An 18,825-nucleotide genomic window follows, 5' to 3' on the forward strand; every position below is an offset into this window, starting at 1 on the left:
ATCTGTGTCCTCTGGTTCTCAACCCGTCTGCAAATGGGAACAGTTTCTCTCTATCTACTCTGTCCCGACCCCTCATGATTTTGAACACCTATCTCAAATCTCCTCTCAATCTTCTCTGCTCTAAGGAGAACAACCCCAGCTTCTCCAGGTAACTGAAGTCCCTCATCCCTGGAATCATTCTCGTAAATCCTTTCTGCATCCTTTCTAAGGCCTTGACATCCTTCTAAAGTGCGGTGCCCAGAATTGGACGCAATACTCCAGTTGTGGCTGAACCAGGCTCATCATAATTTCCACACTTTTGTACTCTATACTTGAAGCTCAGGAACCCGTAAGCTTTTTTAACCGCTTTCTCAACCTGCCCAGCCACCTTCAACGATTTGTGCACATATACCCCCAGGTCTCTCTGTTCATGCACCCCCTTTAGTTAATGTTTCCTCTCATAGAAACATAGAAACATAGAAGTTAGGAGCAGGAGTAGGCCATTCGGCCCCTCGAGCCTGCTCCGCCATTAAATGCGATCATGGCTGATCATCCAAATTCAGTACCCGGTCCCTGCTTTCTCCCCATACCCCTTGATCCCTTTAGCCTTAAGAAATATATCCAACTCCTTCTTGAATATATTTAATGTATTGGCCTCTACTGCCTTCTGTGGCAGAGAATTCCACAGGTTCACCACTCTCTGGGTGGAGAAATTCCTCCTCATTTCTGTCCTAAATGGCCTACCCCTTATCCTTAGACTGTGACCCCTGGTTCTGGACTCCCCGACCATCGGGAACATCCTTCCTGCATCTAGTCTGTCTAGTCCTGTCAGAATTTTATAAGTTTCAATGAGATCCCCTCTCATTCTTCTAAACTCCAGCGAGTACAAGCCCAGTCATCCCAATCTCTCCTCATACGTCATTCCTGCCATCCCAGGTATCAGCCTGGTGAATCTTCGCTGCACTCCTTCCATGGCAAGAATATCCTTCCTCAGATAAGGCGACCAAAACTGCACACAATACTCAAGATGTGGTCTCACCAAGGCCCTGTACAACTGCAGCAAGACATCCTTGTTCCTGTACTCAAACCCTCTCGCTACGAAGGCCAACATACCATTTGCCTTCTTAACCGCCTGCTGCACCTGCATGCTTACTTTCAGCGACTGGTGCACAAGGACGCCCAGGTCTTGTTGCACTTCCCCTTCTCCCAATCTATTGCCATTTAGATAATAATCTGCCTTCCTGTTTTTGCCACCAAAGTGGATAACCTCACATTTATCCACGTTATATTGCATCTGCCATGCTTCTGCCCAAACACCCAACCTGTCCAAATCATCCTGTAGTTTCTCGGCATCCTCCTCACAGCACACACGCCCACCCAGCTTTGTGTCGTCTGCAAATTTGGAGCTATTACATCAAGTTCCCTTGTCTAGATCATTAATATATAATGGGCCAGAAATTCGTGGCCAAAGGCGTGAGTACGGTCGGGGTACTCACGCATCTGGCCATTGGAAATGCCGGCGTTCAGCATGCACAGTGCATGCGGGGAACGCCGGCATTTCCAGACCCGAGGTCTCGGCACAGCGCGTGCGACTGCACAGGCAGCGCTTGCGCAGTGAACTTTGTAGATTTCATTCATGGATTCAGTGAGGGTAAGTCCTTACAAGTTACATTTGAAAAAAGCAGGTGTAAAGTTGTTCCAAGGCTGCGGAGGAAGATATATTTTATCGTGGAGCTTCTGAAATGCAATATTTTTGTTTGGGAAAGGGAGGGAAGTTATTTTAAGAAATTTTAAGTAAGTTTTAAAGTTAATTTTTTTTTTTTTAAACGGGTTTTCAGAACGGTAGGTAGAAGGAGCAATTGTGGCTGTGTGAATGGAATGTGAGAATGAGTTATGTATGTATGTCCACATATATTCCTTTACGTATATGTATGTATGTATGTTTTATATTCCTTTACTAATGTGTATGAATGTATGTTTTTAATTATGATTTTCCAATAAGTTACTTTCTCTGAAAGTCATAATTAAATAATACATTCATACACATAAGTAAAGGAATATATACATAACACGCAAAGGAATATATACAGACATACATACTTTCAGAAGCTCCACGATAAAAAAATATCTTCCTCCGCAGCCTCTGGAGCAACTGTACCCATGCTTTTTTCATGTGTAAGTTGTAATGACTTGACCTCACTGAAAGCATGAATGAAAGCGACGAATTTTACTGCGCACGCGCTGCCTGTGCAGTCGCACGCGTTCTGCCTCTGAACCCCTTCGTTCAGAGGACAGGAAATGCCGGTTTTCCCCACATGCACTGTGCATGCTGAAAACCGGCATTTCCTCCGGCCAGACGCGTAAGTACCCCGACCGTACTCGCGCATTTGGAAGGGAATTACTGGTCCAACATTTCACATGTCAATAAAATGAAAAATTTAACAATTGCACGATTTGCCCCCTCGCATCTGCGACTGAGGGTCCAAGGAGGTGCATTGCGCAAGAGGTCATCGTCGTACGTATCCTCACACTGTTCCCTTTCGGGAACTGTATGAAGTGGTGGAAGGATTTATGGCCGTGATTAACGCTCATTCCGTGACCGTAACCATCTTTGAACCAGCCATTAGGGTGGTTAGTCCTATGGCGTGAGGGTTTTATGGGCTCCCACAACCCATCTGAGGGGGGGGGGGCCACCCACACCCACGGACGCAAGTATCCCGCTGGATGTCCACCCAGAATTTATAGTTGGAGCTCCGACTCCACTTGCCGGGACTGTCTGGAGTGGGGTTCGAAACCCTACTCCTTCTGGCCCAGAGGCGGGGATGCTTACTGCTACGCAAAAGGCCCACTCCGCACAAAAGGTGACACCCATACGTTTCCTGCGCCTTTTCCCTCCCCGTGACTGGAGCCCTATGCTGCCACTTGAAAGACCAAGCTATCATCTGCCCTTTTTGCGGCGCCTTTGACTTCTCATTACCAATGATGAGCAGGCGCTGCGCCTCCACCTCCTTGAGGAGATTGCTGAGGTCATCATCAGTTCAATTGTGAGTTCTTTTAATGCCGTGAAGTGTGCTCATTCCAGCCATTTCACGTTGCTAATCGGATTGGGCCTTTGGCATAGCGGTAGGATCCCTGCCGCTGGGCCAGATCAGGGTAGGGTTTCGAACCCCGCTCCAGACAGTCCCGGCAAGTGGAGTCGGAGCTCGGGCTCTAAATTCTGAGTTGACATCCAGTGGGATATTTGCGTCCATGTGGCCCCCCCTCCTTGTATAGCTTGTGGGAGCCCGTAAAACCCTCCCGCCATAGGACTAACCGCCCTAATGGCTGGTTCAAAGATGGTTACGGTCACGGAATGAGCGTTAATCATGGCCATAAATCCTTCCACCACTTCATACAGTTCCCCAAAGGGAACAGTGTGAAGACACGTATGACGACAACATTGCTAAATAAATAAATGGAATTAAAAAAATTCTTTTAGGGCTTTTAAAAGTCTTTAAATTGCTTTAATCTGTTTAAAACTACTTCAGATTCTTCAAAATAATGTAAACATTTTTAAAAGTTTATAAAAGTTACCAAAATCTTCAAAAAACTTCCAAAAACCTATTTAAACTGCTGCTTTGCATGTAAAAATGCTTAGCAGCTTGACAGAAACATTGGGGGCGTGTCCTGCTACAATGAGACCTTAAGGGGCGTGTCTCACTTGCACTGCACGCTCCAGGCTTCGCGCTGGCTGCACTCCTGGGCGGCGTGACGTCATACGCTGCCCGGGATTCTTCTGTTTGAAACACCAATTCCAGGCGTCCCTGGAGCTGATCGGCAGGAGCGCAGGGTAAGTGCATATACGGGGCTTGCACGCGCGGCAAGCCCCGTTCACGAATTTCTGGCCCATTGTGAATAGCTGGGGTCCAAGTACCGATCCCTGCGGTACCCCACTAGTCACTGCCTGCCATTCGGAAAAATACCCGTTTATTCCAACTCTTTCTGTCTGCCAACCAGTTCTCTATCCAAGTCAATACCTTGCCTCCAATCCCATGTGCCTTAACTTTACACGCTAATCTCTTATGCGGGACCTTAGCGAAAACCTTCTGAAAGTCCAAATACACCACATCCACTGGTTCTCCCTTATCTATTTTACTGGTTACATCCTCAAAAAATTCCAGTAGATTAGTCAAGCATGATTTATCTTTTGTAAATCCATGTTGACTTTGCCCAATCCTGTCACTGTTTTCCAAGTGCTCTGCTATTACATCTTTTATAATGGACTCTAGCATTTTTCCCGCTACCGATGTCAGGCTTACCGGTTTGTAATTCCCCGTTTTCTCTCTACCACCTTTTTTGAATAGTGGGGTAACATTAGCTACCCTCCAATCCATGGGTACTGTTCCAGATTCTATCGAATGTTGGAAGATGATCAGAAATGCATCTACTATTTCTAGGGCCACTTCCTTAAGTACCCTAGGATGTAGATTATCAGGCCCTGGGGATTTATCGGCCTTCAATCCCATCAATTTCCCTAACACCATTTCCCTACAAATACTGATTTCTTTCAGTTCCTCCCTTTCATCAGACCCTATGTTCCTGACATCTCTGGGAGGTTATTTGTGTCCTCCTTTGTGAAGACAGAACCAAAATATGTATTTAATTGGTCTTCCATGTCTTTGTTCCCCATTATAAATTCCCCTGATTCTGACTGCAAGGGACCTACGCTTGACTCATTCTATCTACCAAAATGTATCACTTCACAATTTTCTGCATTAAGTTTCATCTGCCACGTGTCCGCCCATTCCACCAGCCTGTCTATGTCCTCTGGAAGTCTATCACTCTCCTCCTCACTGTTCACTATACTTCCAAATTTTGTGTCATCTGCAAATTTTGAAATTGTGCCCTGTACACCCACATCCAAGTCATTAATATAAATCAGAAAAAGCAGTGGTCCTAGAACCGACCCCTGGGGAACACCACTGTATACCTTCCTCCAGTCCGAAAAACAACCGTTCACCACTACTCTCTGTTTCCTGTCACTTAGCCAGTTTCATATCCATGCTGCCACTCTTCCTTATATTCCATGGGCTTCAACTTTGCTGGTGAGCCTATTATGTGGTACTTTGTCGAACGCCTTTTGGAAATTCATGTACACTACGTCAACTGCATTACCCTCATCAACCCTCTCTGTTACCTCATCAAAACTCTCGATCAAGTTGGTTAAACATGATTTACCTTTAACAAATCCGTGCTGGCTTTCCTTAATTAATCCACACTTCTCCAATTGACTGTTGATTTTGTCCCTAATTATTATTCCTAAAAGCTTCCTCACTACCGAGGTTAAACTGACCAGCCTATAGTTGCTGGGTTTATCTTTACACCCTTTTTGAACAAGGGTGTAACAAGGTGAGAAAGAGCAGGGGGTGTAACAAGGTGAGAAAGAGCAGGGGAGTGGGACTAAGATCTTTTAAAGAGCTGGCACAGGCATGATGGGCCGAATGGCCTCCTCCAGTGCTGTACGATTCTATGAAAAACAGAAAATGCTGGAAACACTCAGCGGGTCAGGCAGCATCTGTGGAGAGAGAAAGAGATTTAATGTTTCAGGTCAATAACTGTTCATCAGAATGGGAATATGTTCACTGTGATCATTTCCACGGTGTTCATGCGCCCTCGTTTGGTACTGCGCATGTTCACTCGATCCAGTCACACATGAGCAGCCCAAACAGTGCGGTGTCTACAGCTCCGTGTGGAGAAGGTCAGCAGATCGGATGGGGGAGTGGGGTGGGACAGGAGAGGGGATCGAAGGGGGGAGAGGGGATCGAAGGGGGGAGGGGGATCGAAGGGGAAGAGGGGATCGAAGGGGGGAGAGGAGAGAGGATCGAAGGGGGGAGAGGGGATCGAAGGGGGGAGGGGGATCGAAGGGGGGAGAGGGGATCGAAGGGGGGAGGGGGATCGAAGGGGGGAGGGGGATCGAAGGGGGGAGAGGGGATCGAAGGGGGAGAGGGGATCGAAGGGGGGAGAGGGGATCGAAGGGGGGAGGGGGATCGAAGGGAAGAGGGGATTGAAGGGGGGAGAGGAGAGAGGATCGAAGGGGGGAGAGGGGATCGAAGGGGGGAGGGGGATCGAAGGGGAAGAGGGGATCGAAGGGGGGAGAGGAGAGAGGATCGAAGGGGGGAGAGGGGATCGAAGGGGGAGCAGAGAGGATCGAAGGGGGAGAGGGGATCGAAGGGGGGAGGGGGATCGAAGGGGAAGAGGGGATCGAAGGGAGGAGAGGAGAGAGGATCGAAGGGGGGAGAGGGGATCGAAGGGGGAGCAGAGAGGGGATCAAAGGGGGAGAGGAGAGGGGATTGAAGGGGGAGAGGAGAGAGGATCAAAGGGGGGAGAGGAGAGAGGATCGAAGGGGGGAGAGGAGAGAGGATCAAAGGGGGGAGAGGAGAGGATCAAAGGGGGAGAGGAGAGAGGATCGAAGGGGGAGAGGAGAGGGGATCGAAGGGGGAGGGGGGAGAGAGGATCGAAGGGGGAGGGGGGAGAGAGGATCGAAGGGGGAGAGGAGAGAGGATCAAAGGGGGAGAGGAGAGAGGATCGAAGGGGAGAGGAGAGAGGATCGAAGGGGGAGAGGGGAGAGAGGATCGAAGGGGGAGAGGAGAGAGGATCGAAGGGGGAGAGGAGAGAGGATCGAAGGGGGAGAGGAGAGAGGATCGAAGGGGGAGAGGAGAGGAGATCGAAGGGGGAGAGGAGAGAGGATCAAAGGGGGAGAGGAGAGAGGATCGAAGGGGGAGAGGAGAGAGGATCGAAGGGGGGAGGAGAGGGGATCGAAGGGGGGAGGAGAGAGGATCGAAGGGGGAGGAGAGGGGATCGAAGGGGAGAGGGGATCGAAGGGGAGAGGAGAGGGGATCGAAGGGGGAGAGGAGAGAGGATCGAAGGGGGAGAGGAGAGGGGATCGAAGGGGGAGAGGGGATCGAAGGGGGAGAGGAGAGAGAGGATCGAAGGGGGAGAGGAGAGAGGATCAAAGGGGGAGAGGAGAGAGGATCAAAGGGGGAGAGGAGAGGGGATCGAAGGGGGGAGGAGAGGGGATCGAAGGGGGGAGGAGAGGGGGTCGAAGGGGGAGAGAGGAGAGGGGATCGAAGGGGGAAGAAGAGGGGATCGAAGTGGGAGAGGAGAGAGGATCAAAGGGGGAAGAGGAGAGGGGATCGAAGGGGGGAGAGGAGAGAGGATTGAAGGGGGGAGAGAGGATCGAGGGGGGAGGAGAGAGGATCGAAGGGGAAGAGGAGAGAGGATCAAAGGGGGAGAGGAGAGGGGATCGAAGGGGGGAGGAGTGGGGATCAAAGGGGGAGAGGGGATCGAAGGGGAGAGGAGAGGGGATCGAAGGGGGAGAGGGGATCGAAGGGGGAGAGGAGAGAGGATCGAAGGGGGAGAGGAGAGGGGATCGAAGGGGGGAGAGGAGAGAGGATCGAAGGGGAAGAGGAGAGAGGATTAAAGGGGGAGAGGAGAGGGGATCGAAGGGGGAGAGGGGATCGAAGGGGGAGAGGAGAGAGGATCGAAGGGGGAGAGGAGAGGGGATCGAAGGGGGGAGAGGAGAGAGGATCGAAGGGGGAGAGGAGAGGAGATCGAAGGGGGAGAGGGGATCGAAGGGGAGAGAGGAGAGGGGATCGAAGGGGGAAGAAGAGGGGATCGAAGTGGGAGAGGAGAGAGGATCAAAGCGGGAAGAGGAGAGGGGATCGAAGGGGGGAGAGGAGAGAGGATTGAAGGGGGGAGAGAGGATCGAGGGGGGGAGGAGAGAGGATCGAAGGGGAAGAGGAGAGAGGATCAAAGGGGGAGAGAGAGGATCGAAGGGGGAGAGGAGAGAGGATCAAGGGGGAGAGGAGACGGGATCAAAGGGGGGAGAGGAGAGAGGATCGAAGCGGGGAGAGGAGAGAGGATCGAAGGGGGAGAGGAGAGGGGATCAAAGGGGGAGAGAGGAGAGGGGCTCAAAGGCGGGGAGACAGGAGCTGGCAGGGGTAGAGAGGGGCTGGGAGAGGGGGGTGGCCAGGAACTCAGGGGAGATTGTGAGAAACTCGGGGTGGGGGGAGAAGGTCAGGAGCTCGGGGTGGGGGGAGAAGGTCAGGAGCTCGGGGTGGGGGGAGAAGGTCAGGAGCTCGGGGTGTGGGGAGAAGGTCAGGAGGTCGGGGTGTGGGGAGAAGGTCAGGAGCTCGGGGTGGGGGAGAAGGTCAGGAGGTCGGGGTGTGGGGAGAAGGTCAGGAGCTTGGGGTGGGGGGAGAAGGTCAGGAGCTCGGGGTGTGGGGAGAAGGTCAGGAGCTCGGGGTGGGGGGAGAAGGTCAGGAGCTCGGGGTGTGGGGAGAAGGTCAGGAGGTCGGGGTGTGGGGAGAAGGTCAGGAGCTCGGGGTGGGGGAGAAGGTCAGGAGGTCGGGGTGTGGGGAGAAGGTCAGGAGCTTGGGGTGGGGGGAGAAGGTCAGGAGCTCGGGGTGTGGGGAGAAGGTCAGGAGGTCCGGTGTGGGGAGAAGGTCAGGAGGTCGGGGTGGGGGGAGAAGGTCAGGAGCTCGGGGTAGGGGGAGAAGGTCAGGAACTTGTTGGGGGGGAGCATGGTGAGAACAGTGGGGAGGGGGGAGGATCATGATCCAGGTCTAAAGAGGTAGGGAGTGGGGGTGGATGAGAGCAGGAATGTGATCTCGTTGGGAAGATAAATCCTGTTCTCCGGCCCTCTGTTAGGCCTGGATGGTGTTCTTTCACCCACATCCCCTTTACACCTGCACCATGTTCTCCCTCTCCTCCACCCCCTGCACCCCCTCCAGACCACAGCTCACTACCACCTTCGCAAGGGCAACTAGGGATGGGCAATAAATAAATGAAAGCGTATTCTGTGTTGGTCCTACAACTTGCATAACATTACATTTATGTGTGATTTGCCGGACTCGACTATTCCAATGCTCTCCTGGCCAGCTTTCCATCTTCCACCCTCAATGAACTTGAGCTCATCCAAAACTCTGCTGCCCGTGTCCAGACACACAGCAAGTCCCATTCGCCCTTCACCCCTGTGCTCCTTGACCTATAGTGGCTCATGGTCCACCAACAATGTTCCCACTAAGCTATGCGACTACACAGGCCGCTTACTGGCTTTTGAATGGGAGATTAGTGCATGCGCAACATTTTGAATGGGCCACACAGCCCGTTAAAGGGACTGCGCTCCCCCCAAAAAATTAGGCAGGAACATTGTCCACCAACACCTTTATTTGAAGATTCTCATCCTCATGTTCAAATCCCTCCAGGACCTCACCCCTTCCTATCTGAACTCGGCAGTGTGAGTGCTGTGAGTGCTCCTAACCCGGGAAGGTGAGCCCTGTCTGTTCTCTGAGAGCAGTAGTGTTAGCACTATGAGCTCTGGAGCTGGGCTGTCACAATGAATGGATCAAATTACATATTGCAAAGATCTTGATTACTCTGCAGTCAGCAGGATCTAATTACATGTTCCAGACAAACTGTTGGGTGTGTCTTGTCCTCCAAGGGAACCAATCAGAAATCTGGTGTTGCAAATAAACATGACCAAATATATTAGAGATAAACAGCTTTTAAGCAATTGCAGTGCCAGGGAAAAGGTGACAGGGGTGGGCGGGGAGAAGGAAATAACAAAAGGGAAGGGTGGAGAGCAGGAGGGATTAAATGACAAAAGGGATAATAATATGATAGAACTCTTCATTAAGATGGAGAGTGACGTCATTGACTCAGAGACTAGGGTCCTGAATTTAAACAAAGGAAACTACAATGGTATGAGGTGTAAGTTGGCTAGGATGGATTGGGGAACATTACTTAAAGGGTTGACGGTGGATAGGCAATGGCAAACATTTAAAGATCGCATGGATGAACTACAGAATTTGTTCATCCCTGTTTGGCATAGAACTAAAACAAAAAAGGTGACTCAATCATGGCTAACAAGGGAAATTAGGGATAGCATAAGATCCAAGGAGAGGACATATAGATTGGCCAGAAAAAGCAGCAAAACTGAGGATTGGGAGCAGTTTAGGATTCAGCAAAGGAGGACAAAGGGATTAATTAAGAGGGGGAAAATAGAGTATGAGAGTAAGCTTTCAGGGAACATAAAAACTGACTGTAAAAGCTTCTATAGATATGTGAAGAGAAAAAGATTGGTGAAGTTAAGTGTAGGTCCCTTGCAGTCAGAATCAGGGGAATTTATAATGGGGAACAAAGAAATGGCTGACCAATTAAATACATACTTTGGTTCTGTCTTCACAAAGGAGGACACAAATAACCTTCCAGAGATTTTGGGGAACATAGGGTCTAATGAGAGGGAGGAATTGAATGAAATCAGTATTTGTAGGGAAATGGTGTTAGGGAAATTGATGGGACTGAAGGCCAATAAATCCCCAGGGCCTGATAATCTACATCCTAGGGTACTTAAGGAAGTGGCCCTAGAAATAGTAGATGCATTGCTTGTCATCTTCCAAAATTCTATAGACTCTGGAATAGTTCCCATGGATTGGAGGGTAGCTAATGTTACCCCACTATTCAAAAAAGGTGGTAGAGAGAAAACGGGGAATTATAGACCGGTAAGCCTGACATCGGTAGTCACAGAAATCACAGAAACCCCACAGTGCAGATAGAGGCCATTTCGGCCCATCGAGCCTGCACCGACACATATCCCACCCGATCCCTGTAACCCCTACACCAACACATATCCCACCCTATCCCCGTAACCCCACGTATTTAATCCCCCTAACACTAAGGGTCAATTTATCATAGCCAATCAACCTAACCCGCACATCTTTGGACTGTGGGAGGAAACCGGAGCACCCGGAGAAAACCCACGCAAACACGGGGAGAATGTGCAAACTCCACACAGACAGTCGCCCCAGGCCGGATTCGAACCCGGGTCTCTGGCGCTGTGAGGCAACAGTGCTAACCACTATGCCACCGTGCTGCCCCGTAGTGGGGAAAATGCTAGAGTCCATTATAAAAGATGTAATAGCAGAGCTCTTGGAAAACAGTGACAGGATCGGACAAAGTCAACATGGATCTACAAAAGGTAAATCGCGCCTGACTAATCTACTGAAATTTTTTGAGGATGTAACTGGTAGAATAGATAAGGGACAACCAGTGGATGTGGTGTATTTGGACTTTCAGAAGGCTTTCGATAAGGCCTCGCATAAGAGGTTGGCGTGCAAAGTTAAAGCACATGGGATTGGGGGTAAGGTACTGACTTGGAGAGAGAACTGGTTGGCAGACAGGGAGCAAAGAGTTGGAATAAATGGGTCTTTTTCCGATGGCAGGCAGTGACTAGTGGGGTACCGCAGGGATCGGTGCTAGGACCCCAGCTATTCACAATATATATAAATGATCTAGATGAGGGAAATAGATGTAATATTTCCAAGTTTGCAGATGACACAAAGCTGGGTGGGCGTGTGTGCTGTGAGGAGGATGCAGAGAAACTCCAGTATGATTTGGACAGGTTGGGTGATTGGGCAGATGCATGGCAGATGCAGTATAATGTGGATAAATGCGAGGTTATCCACTTCGGTGGCAAAAACAGGAAGACAGATTATTATCTGAACGGCAATAGATTGGGAAAAGGGGAAGTGCAACGAGACCTGGGTGTCCTTGTGCACCAGTCGCTAAAGGTAAGCATGCAGGTGCAGCAGGCGGTTAAGAACGCAAATGGTATGTTGGCCTTCATAGCGAGAGGATTCGAGTACAGGAGCAAGGATGTCTTGCTGCAGTTGCACAGGGCCTTGTTGAGACCACACCTTGAGTATTGTGTGCAGTTTTGGTCGCCTTATCTGAAGAAGGATGTTCTTGCCATGGAGGGAGTGCAGCGAAGATTCACCAGACTGATACCTGGGATGGCAGGAATGATGTATGAAGAGAGATTGAGTTGATTGGGCTTATATCCGCTGGAGTTTAGAAGAATGAGAGGGGATCTCATTGAAACTTATAAAATTCTAACACGACTAGAAAGACTAGATGCAGGAAGGATGTTCCTGATGGCCGGGGAGTCCAGAACCAGAGGTCACAGTCTAAGGATAAGGGGTAAGCCATTTAGGACTGAGATGAGGAGGAATTTCTTCACCCAGTGTGTGGTGAACCTATGGAATTCTCTACCACAGAAGGCAGTTGAGGCCAACTTTTTAAATATATTCAAGAAGGAGTTAGGTTTATTTCTTAAAGCTAAAGGGATCAAGGGATATGGGGAGAAAGCAGGGACAGGGTACTGAATTTGGATGATCAGCCATGATCTCATTAAATGGCAGAACAGGCTTGAGGAGCCGAATGGCCTACTCCTGCTCCTATCTTCTATGTTTCTATGCAAGGCAAAATGAGGTGGTATTGTGACAAGTATGAAGCAAAAGATGGGTCGAGAGGAGGTGTAAATGGTTGAAGCAGAATATCAGAGGAGGAGGGAAGCATGGTAAAGATTGGAAGGCTCCCGTAGCTAGTATAATTCTTGTCAGTTCTGATGAAAGGTCATCGGCCTGAAACGTTAACCCTGATCCCCTCTCTACAGATGCTGGCTGGCCCACTGAGTATTTTCAGTATTTTCTGGTTTTATTTCTGTATAATTCTCTCTTCCTTTTCCCTTTCATTCCTTTCATTATCACTGCACTAACCAAGCAACAAAAAAAAACCTGGAACTGTAAATTACAATAATTATATTCATTGTTAAAAATTACTTTGAAGAGCTTTAACATGTTATGTGTTTTAAAAAATATTTTTTCTTCTTGTGCATAAAATTATGAGGGGCCTAGATAGAGTGGATAGGGAGGACCTATTTCCCTTAGCAGAGAGGTCAATAACCAGGGGGCAGAGATTGAAAGTAATTGGTAGAAGGATTAGAGGGGAGTTGAGGAGAACTTTTTTCACCCAGAGGGTGGTGGGGGTCTGGAACTCACTGCCTGAAAGGGTGGGAGAGGCAGAGACTCTCATCACATTTAAAAAGTTCTTGGATGTGCACTTGAAGTTCCGTAACCTACAGGGCTATGGACCAAGAGCTGGAAGGTGGGATTCGGCTGGATAGCTCTTTGTCAGCCAGCACAGACATGATGGGCCGAATGGCCTCCTTCCGTGCCGTTAATTTCTATGATTCTGTGATTCTTTCAATTCAACAACAATTTCTAATACAGCTTCAGTTCTTCTTACAGTTTTTACCCTTACTAACCTATTGTTACCTACGTTGGAAGCCTATTTTGTAGCTAATTATTGGAGATATTAGATAGAAGCTAAGGGTAGTTAGTGTCGAGCGGGTTTAAGGGGAAGAGGGAGCTTCAGCTTTGTGTCAAGCATCGTATTTCAGGCCCCATTTTGACTTTGTGACCACCACATAGCCCAAATTTGAGTGTCCTTGAGGTGATGAAAAAAACACTACTTTACCCAGTAGGATCAGAGGCTTCAAGCACGAGATGATAAGAAAATGAAAAGGGTTGGAGTCGGGGCAGGGGATTAAACAGATTTTCTGAAAGGAAATGCATCACTATAGCTTTCCCTACTACTCAATTACTGAAGTGAAGGCAATCCTTTCAGTCCTCCCCTTTGTTTGGTTTTCTTTTCATCTGGTGCGCTTTGATTTTGTGTGTATTCAACTCTGCCCACGCTCTTCAGGTACATGAGGAGCATTTTCATCCTGTTTAGGCCATTCTGATTCACTTCCCCACCCCCCGCTCCACCCCCACACACATTCACAGCCATCTATTACCCAGGAGAGTGGATGGGCATCCCGCTCTGTTTAATTTTACAAAAAACAACGTGTATTTATACCTTTAACATGGTGAAACGTCCCAAGGTGCTTCACAGGAGCGATTATCAAACAAAACTTGACACCAAGCCATATAAAGAAAGAAAAAAGAAAGATTTGCATTTATATAGCGCCTTTCACGACCACCGGATGCCTCAAAGCGCTTTACAGCCAATGAAATACTTTTGAAGTGTAGTCACTGTTGTAATGTGGGAAATATAAGGTGATGTTCGGACAGATGATTGAAAGTCTTGGTCAAAGAGGTAGGTTTTAAGGAGTGGCTTGAAAGAGGAGGGAGAGTTAGAGAGGCTGAGAGGTTTAGGTAGGCTTTAAGTATCATTTGCTAGTATTGTTCTGTAACTCACCACAAAGCATTCACCCAGCTCTTTTTAAAAGGTGTTTATTTGATACAACTTTATGTAGAGCCACATTTGCTTTGACATTTTTTTAATGTCCCCGTCTCAAAAGAGTAACCTTCGTGTGACGCTCTCCATTCGCATTTGTTGTCCGCTGGCAGTCCCCATTGACCCCCTTGGCTCTGAAGTAAAATACAGAGACACCTACCTTGCTGCAACAGGAGGTGTTAATCCGATGGTATATTCGTAGGGCCACAGTTCCATGCCAATGATTTATTCCATCACCTACACCTATTTGGGGGGAAGAGCTGGTTTCATAGCACTGTGGGCAAGGCCTGAGAGCAGGGCTTACACTTCAGGGTACAGTTAGTGTAAGGGTTATGTTACGAGGCTAGTAATCCAGAGGCCTGGGCTAATGATCCAGAGAACAGGAGCTCAAAAGCCACCACGACAGGTTAAGAGTTTGAATTCAATTTTAAAAATTTGGAAATACAAGGCTGGCATCAGTAAAAGTGACCATGAAGCTGTCGGATTGTTGTAACACCCCAACTGCTTCACTAATGTTGTTTAGGGAAGAAAATCGTCCGTCCTTACCCGGCCTGGGCCTATATGGAACTCTAGTCCCACAGCAAGGTGGTTGGTTGACTCTTAACTTCCATCTGAAGTGGTCTAGCGTAGCCACTCAGTTGTATCAAAATGCTACCGGTGGTTCAAGAAGGCGGCCCACCACCACCTTCTCGAGGTAATTAGGGATGGCCAATAAATGCCGGCTTTGCCAGCGTCGCCCACATCCTGAGAAGGAATAACAAAAAACACACTCCCGCATGGGTGAGTCTGGTGATGGGAGGAAAAGGTTCTATAACCAGGAAGTAATAACAAAGGATAAATGAAGCATTTAACTCATTTTAGAATAGTTTTAATTCAAGAGTGATCAGAAAAGTAAGTGGCAAATTTATCACTGATGAAACATTGTGTAAAACTAAAATCTCTGCTGTTATTGCGCCACAGTCGATGGAATGCTATCTTTCGTGAGCAAGATTTCGTCTGTGGTGTTAAACCATAGCACAGACATTGTCTGTAAGGCAGAAGGCTGGAACCCTGAACCAACTATGACCTGGAGAAGAAACCAAACGGTTGTGGGTTCAAAAGAGTACACCACCACCATTCAACCATCTTCGGGACATCTCTACAATGCTCTTAGCACCTTAAACCTCACACTTAGTGCCAATGCTGAAGTTGTGTGTCTGGCCACCATAAAGGCTCTTCCTCAGCCTAAAACTACTGCACTTTACATCACAGTGGAACCAAGTAAGTATAGTGCCTTATATATGTAAGTGAAATTGGATTGGTTTAGCACAGTGAGTTGCTGATTGGTCACAGTGACAAAATCTAGATCAAACCAAGGCTGTGCGAGGGCACTCTTGATGGTTCACTAGATAAACGTTCAGTTCAGTTTGGAATTGAGTCATATAGAGCAGGAACATCCCAAGTTCATTCCATGGAAAATGCTGAATTAGACTAATCTGTCAGCGACAGCGCCACTATCATTGGACTTAGAGCCCCCAGGCTAAGGAGGGGGAAAATATTAATCGTCCTTTGACTCCTGCTGAAATGTATTTGGGCGTGGAAATCATGTGAGGACAAGATTAGGTTCAGGGGTGGTTCCATCCATGACCGAATCTCCTGTCAACATTCACTGTCTGGGCTCTCAGATGTGGAATGGTCCTATAGGAGAAGTGGCAGAGCACTGGCACTAACTATGAAGCCACCTTCTCAAGGGCAATTAGGGATGGGCAATATATGCTGGCCTTGCCAGCGATGCCCACGTCCCATAAATGAATTAAAAAAAAATCCCCCAGCATGAGTCTGTGTCTTTGGGGACAGAGGCAAGAAAATTCAGAATCTTCTTTTGAACTTTGGAGGTATTTATAGTGGATAGCCTACTTTGAAGAACCATTCTGCTTAATCACATGGCAGGGACGATGTGATACAACTCTGTGATGGCAGTACTTAACTGGACCAGCCACATAAATACTGTGGCAACAAGAGCAGGTCAGAGGCTGGGTATTCTGCGGCGAGTGTCTCACCTCCTGACTCCCCAAAGCCTTTCCACCATCTACAAGGCAAAAGTAAGGAGTGTGATGGAATACTCTCCACTTGCCTGGATGAGTGCAGCTCCAATAACACTCAAGAAGCTCAACACCATCCAGGACAAAGCAGCCCGCTTGATTGGCACCCCATCCATCACCTTAAACATTCACTCCCTCCATCAACGGCATACCGTGGCTGCAGTGTGTACCATCTATAAGATGCACTACAGCATCTCGCCAAGGCTTCTTCGGCAGCACCTTCCAAACCCGCGATCTCTACCACCTAGAAGGACAAGGGCAGCAGGCACATGGGAACACCACCACCTCCAAGTTCCCCTAGTCACACACCATTCTGACTTGGAAGTATACCGCCGACCCTTCATCGTCGCGGGGTCAAAATCCTGGAACTCCCTCCCTAACAGCACTGTGGGAGTACCTTCACCACACGGACTGCAATGGTTCAAGAAGGCAGCTCACCACCACCTTCTCAAGGGCAATTAGGGATGGGCAATAAGTGCTGGCCTTGCCAGTGAGGCCCACATCCCGTGAATGAATTAAAAAAAACTCAGGCTATTGTAGTATCACATGCCCAGAAGGGAAATGTTAACCAGAATATTTTTTGGAGAATGACTCCGTTTTTATGAAGCAAATTAAACTGCATGTTTATCCCAAAAGCTCCAGCTTCTAATAAAGATCAGATCTTTGATATTCATATTTCAAAGGTTTCTGTATCTAATTTTTAATTGTTTGGTACACTTTGATAAGTTGCTGTGCACTACCAGAAACCTCTAGGGCTAATTGAGGCAAATGAACGTACAGGACTGGCGAAGATCAGTATAGTCCATCAGGCTGGTCTGACAGTCCAGACAGTATAATACGCTCTTCTATCTTTCATACCTCTCAATCGTTTCCCCTCACCAAATATTCATCCAGCTCCCTGTTGAATTTACTCACACAGCCCTCATTACCCCTACAATGGCACTCTGTTAAATCAGCTGTTATGGAGTGGGTGTTTTCTGTGATTTTTCTGTTAGTGAGTTTCTGGTACACAGACAAGTTACATGAGGGCTGTGAAAGCTGAATCTTTGAGTATATTCAAGGCTGAGATTGATAGATTTTTGGACTCTCGGGGAATCGAGGGATATGGCGATCGGGCAGGAAAGTGGAGTTGAGGTCGATGATCAGCCATGATCTTATTGAATGGCGGAGCAGGCTCGAGGGGCCATGTGACCTACTCCTGCTCTTACTTCTTATGTTCTTATGTTATTATGACACTGATGCATTGGAAACTTTGATCTTTCAGGATTAGCATTTGTTCTCCCTTTTCCACTTCTCAGACTTCTTCAATAAATTGTGTTCGCCAAAAGGGGTTACTTATATCTCAACATTAAAACTAACCAGTGCAGTCTGACAGAATGGGGAAAAGTTTAACCACAAAAAACGGGTGGGCTGGGGTTGGGTGGAAGGTTAAAGTTTTAAAAATCTGAATCCCAACCCACATCCAACTTGCCCACTTTTGGTTTTAATGAAGGCGGGACATGGGGCGGGCGACCAACCCGCTCCCAGGAGGCAGGTTGGCACTTCAAATATTATAAAGAGGCTGTATGCCTCATTTTGAAGCTCCATTTTAAATTTAACTGTGGGTGGGCAGGCTTCCATCATTCAACCCCTCCACAATCTCCACCTTCGATCCCTCCACCTTCGACCCCTCCACGATCTCCACCTTCGACCCCTCCACGATCTCCACCTTCGACCCCTCCACGATCTCCACCTTCGACCCCTCCACAATCTCCACCTTCGACTCCTCCACAATCTCCATCTTCGACCCCTCCACGATCTCCACCTTCGACCCCTCCACGATCTCCACCTTCGACCCCTCCATGCTTGCCACCCTTCAACTCCTCCACAACCTGCGTCATTCGACCCCTCCACGATCTGCATCCTATGACCTCTCCACAACCTGCGTCATTCGACCCCTCCACGATCTCCATCCTATGACCCCTCCACAACCTGCGTCATTCGACCCCTCCATGATCTCCATCCTATGACCCCTCCACAACCTGCGTCATTCAACCCCTCCATGATCTCCATCCTATGACCCCTCCACAACCTGCATCATTTGACCTCTCCACGATCTCCATCCTATGACCCCTCCACAACCTGCGTCATTTGACCCCTCCACGATCTCCATCCTATGACCCCTCCACAACCTGCATCATTTGACCCCTCCACGATCTCCATCCTATGACCCCTCCACAACCTGCATCATTTGACCCCTCCACGATCTCCATCCTATGACCCCTCCACAACCTGCGTCATTCGACCTCTCCACGATCTCCATCATTTGATCCAGCCCCCCATCCCTCCCTCTCTCCTCTCTGCGGCCTAGTGCCACAGGTCTACCCGCCCGACAGCAAGCCAGCCTCTCAATCTGGCTAGCTGTGGGCGGGAAACTAACTAGCTAAATGTTAATCTGGCCCTGATTCGGCAGGGTTTTCCCGGGTTTCCCGATCGCATTGCAGCCCCACCCCGCCACACTCTCTACCAGCCTCCAAGATAAGATTCCGGCCAATACACTGCGTGATGTGGATAAAAGTAACAACAGTGGGAGCAGGTTGTGGGGACATCAATACCATATAAACCTGTTCAAAACTTGTCAACATGCACGAGAGTACAGTAAAAG

The 18,825-nt window shown here is 48.6% G+C and overlaps 1 protein-coding gene across 2 annotated transcripts in view; it reads left to right on the forward strand.

Annotated features, from left to right (window-relative positions):
- Positions 1-18,825, forward strand: part of LOC147107842 (immunoglobulin superfamily member 5-like) — a 95,205-nt gene that overhangs the window by 12,608 nt on the left and 63,772 nt on the right. For both annotated transcript variants that reach the window (XM_086007193.1, XM_086007194.1), the window contains exon 4: positions 15,061-15,360. In XM_086007193.1, coding sequence (XP_085863319.1) covers positions 15,061-15,360 — 300 coding nt within the window. The remainder of the gene's footprint in view (positions 1-15,060; positions 15,361-18,825) is intronic.

The sequence above is a fragment of the Somniosus microcephalus genome, chromosome 14 (genome assembly GCF_052327205.1).
Source record: "Somniosus microcephalus isolate GS21.2 chromosome 14, FLI_Smic_1.0, whole genome shotgun sequence".
In the NCBI taxonomy this organism is placed as follows: domain Eukaryota; kingdom Metazoa; phylum Chordata; class Chondrichthyes; order Squaliformes; family Somniosidae; genus Somniosus; species Somniosus microcephalus.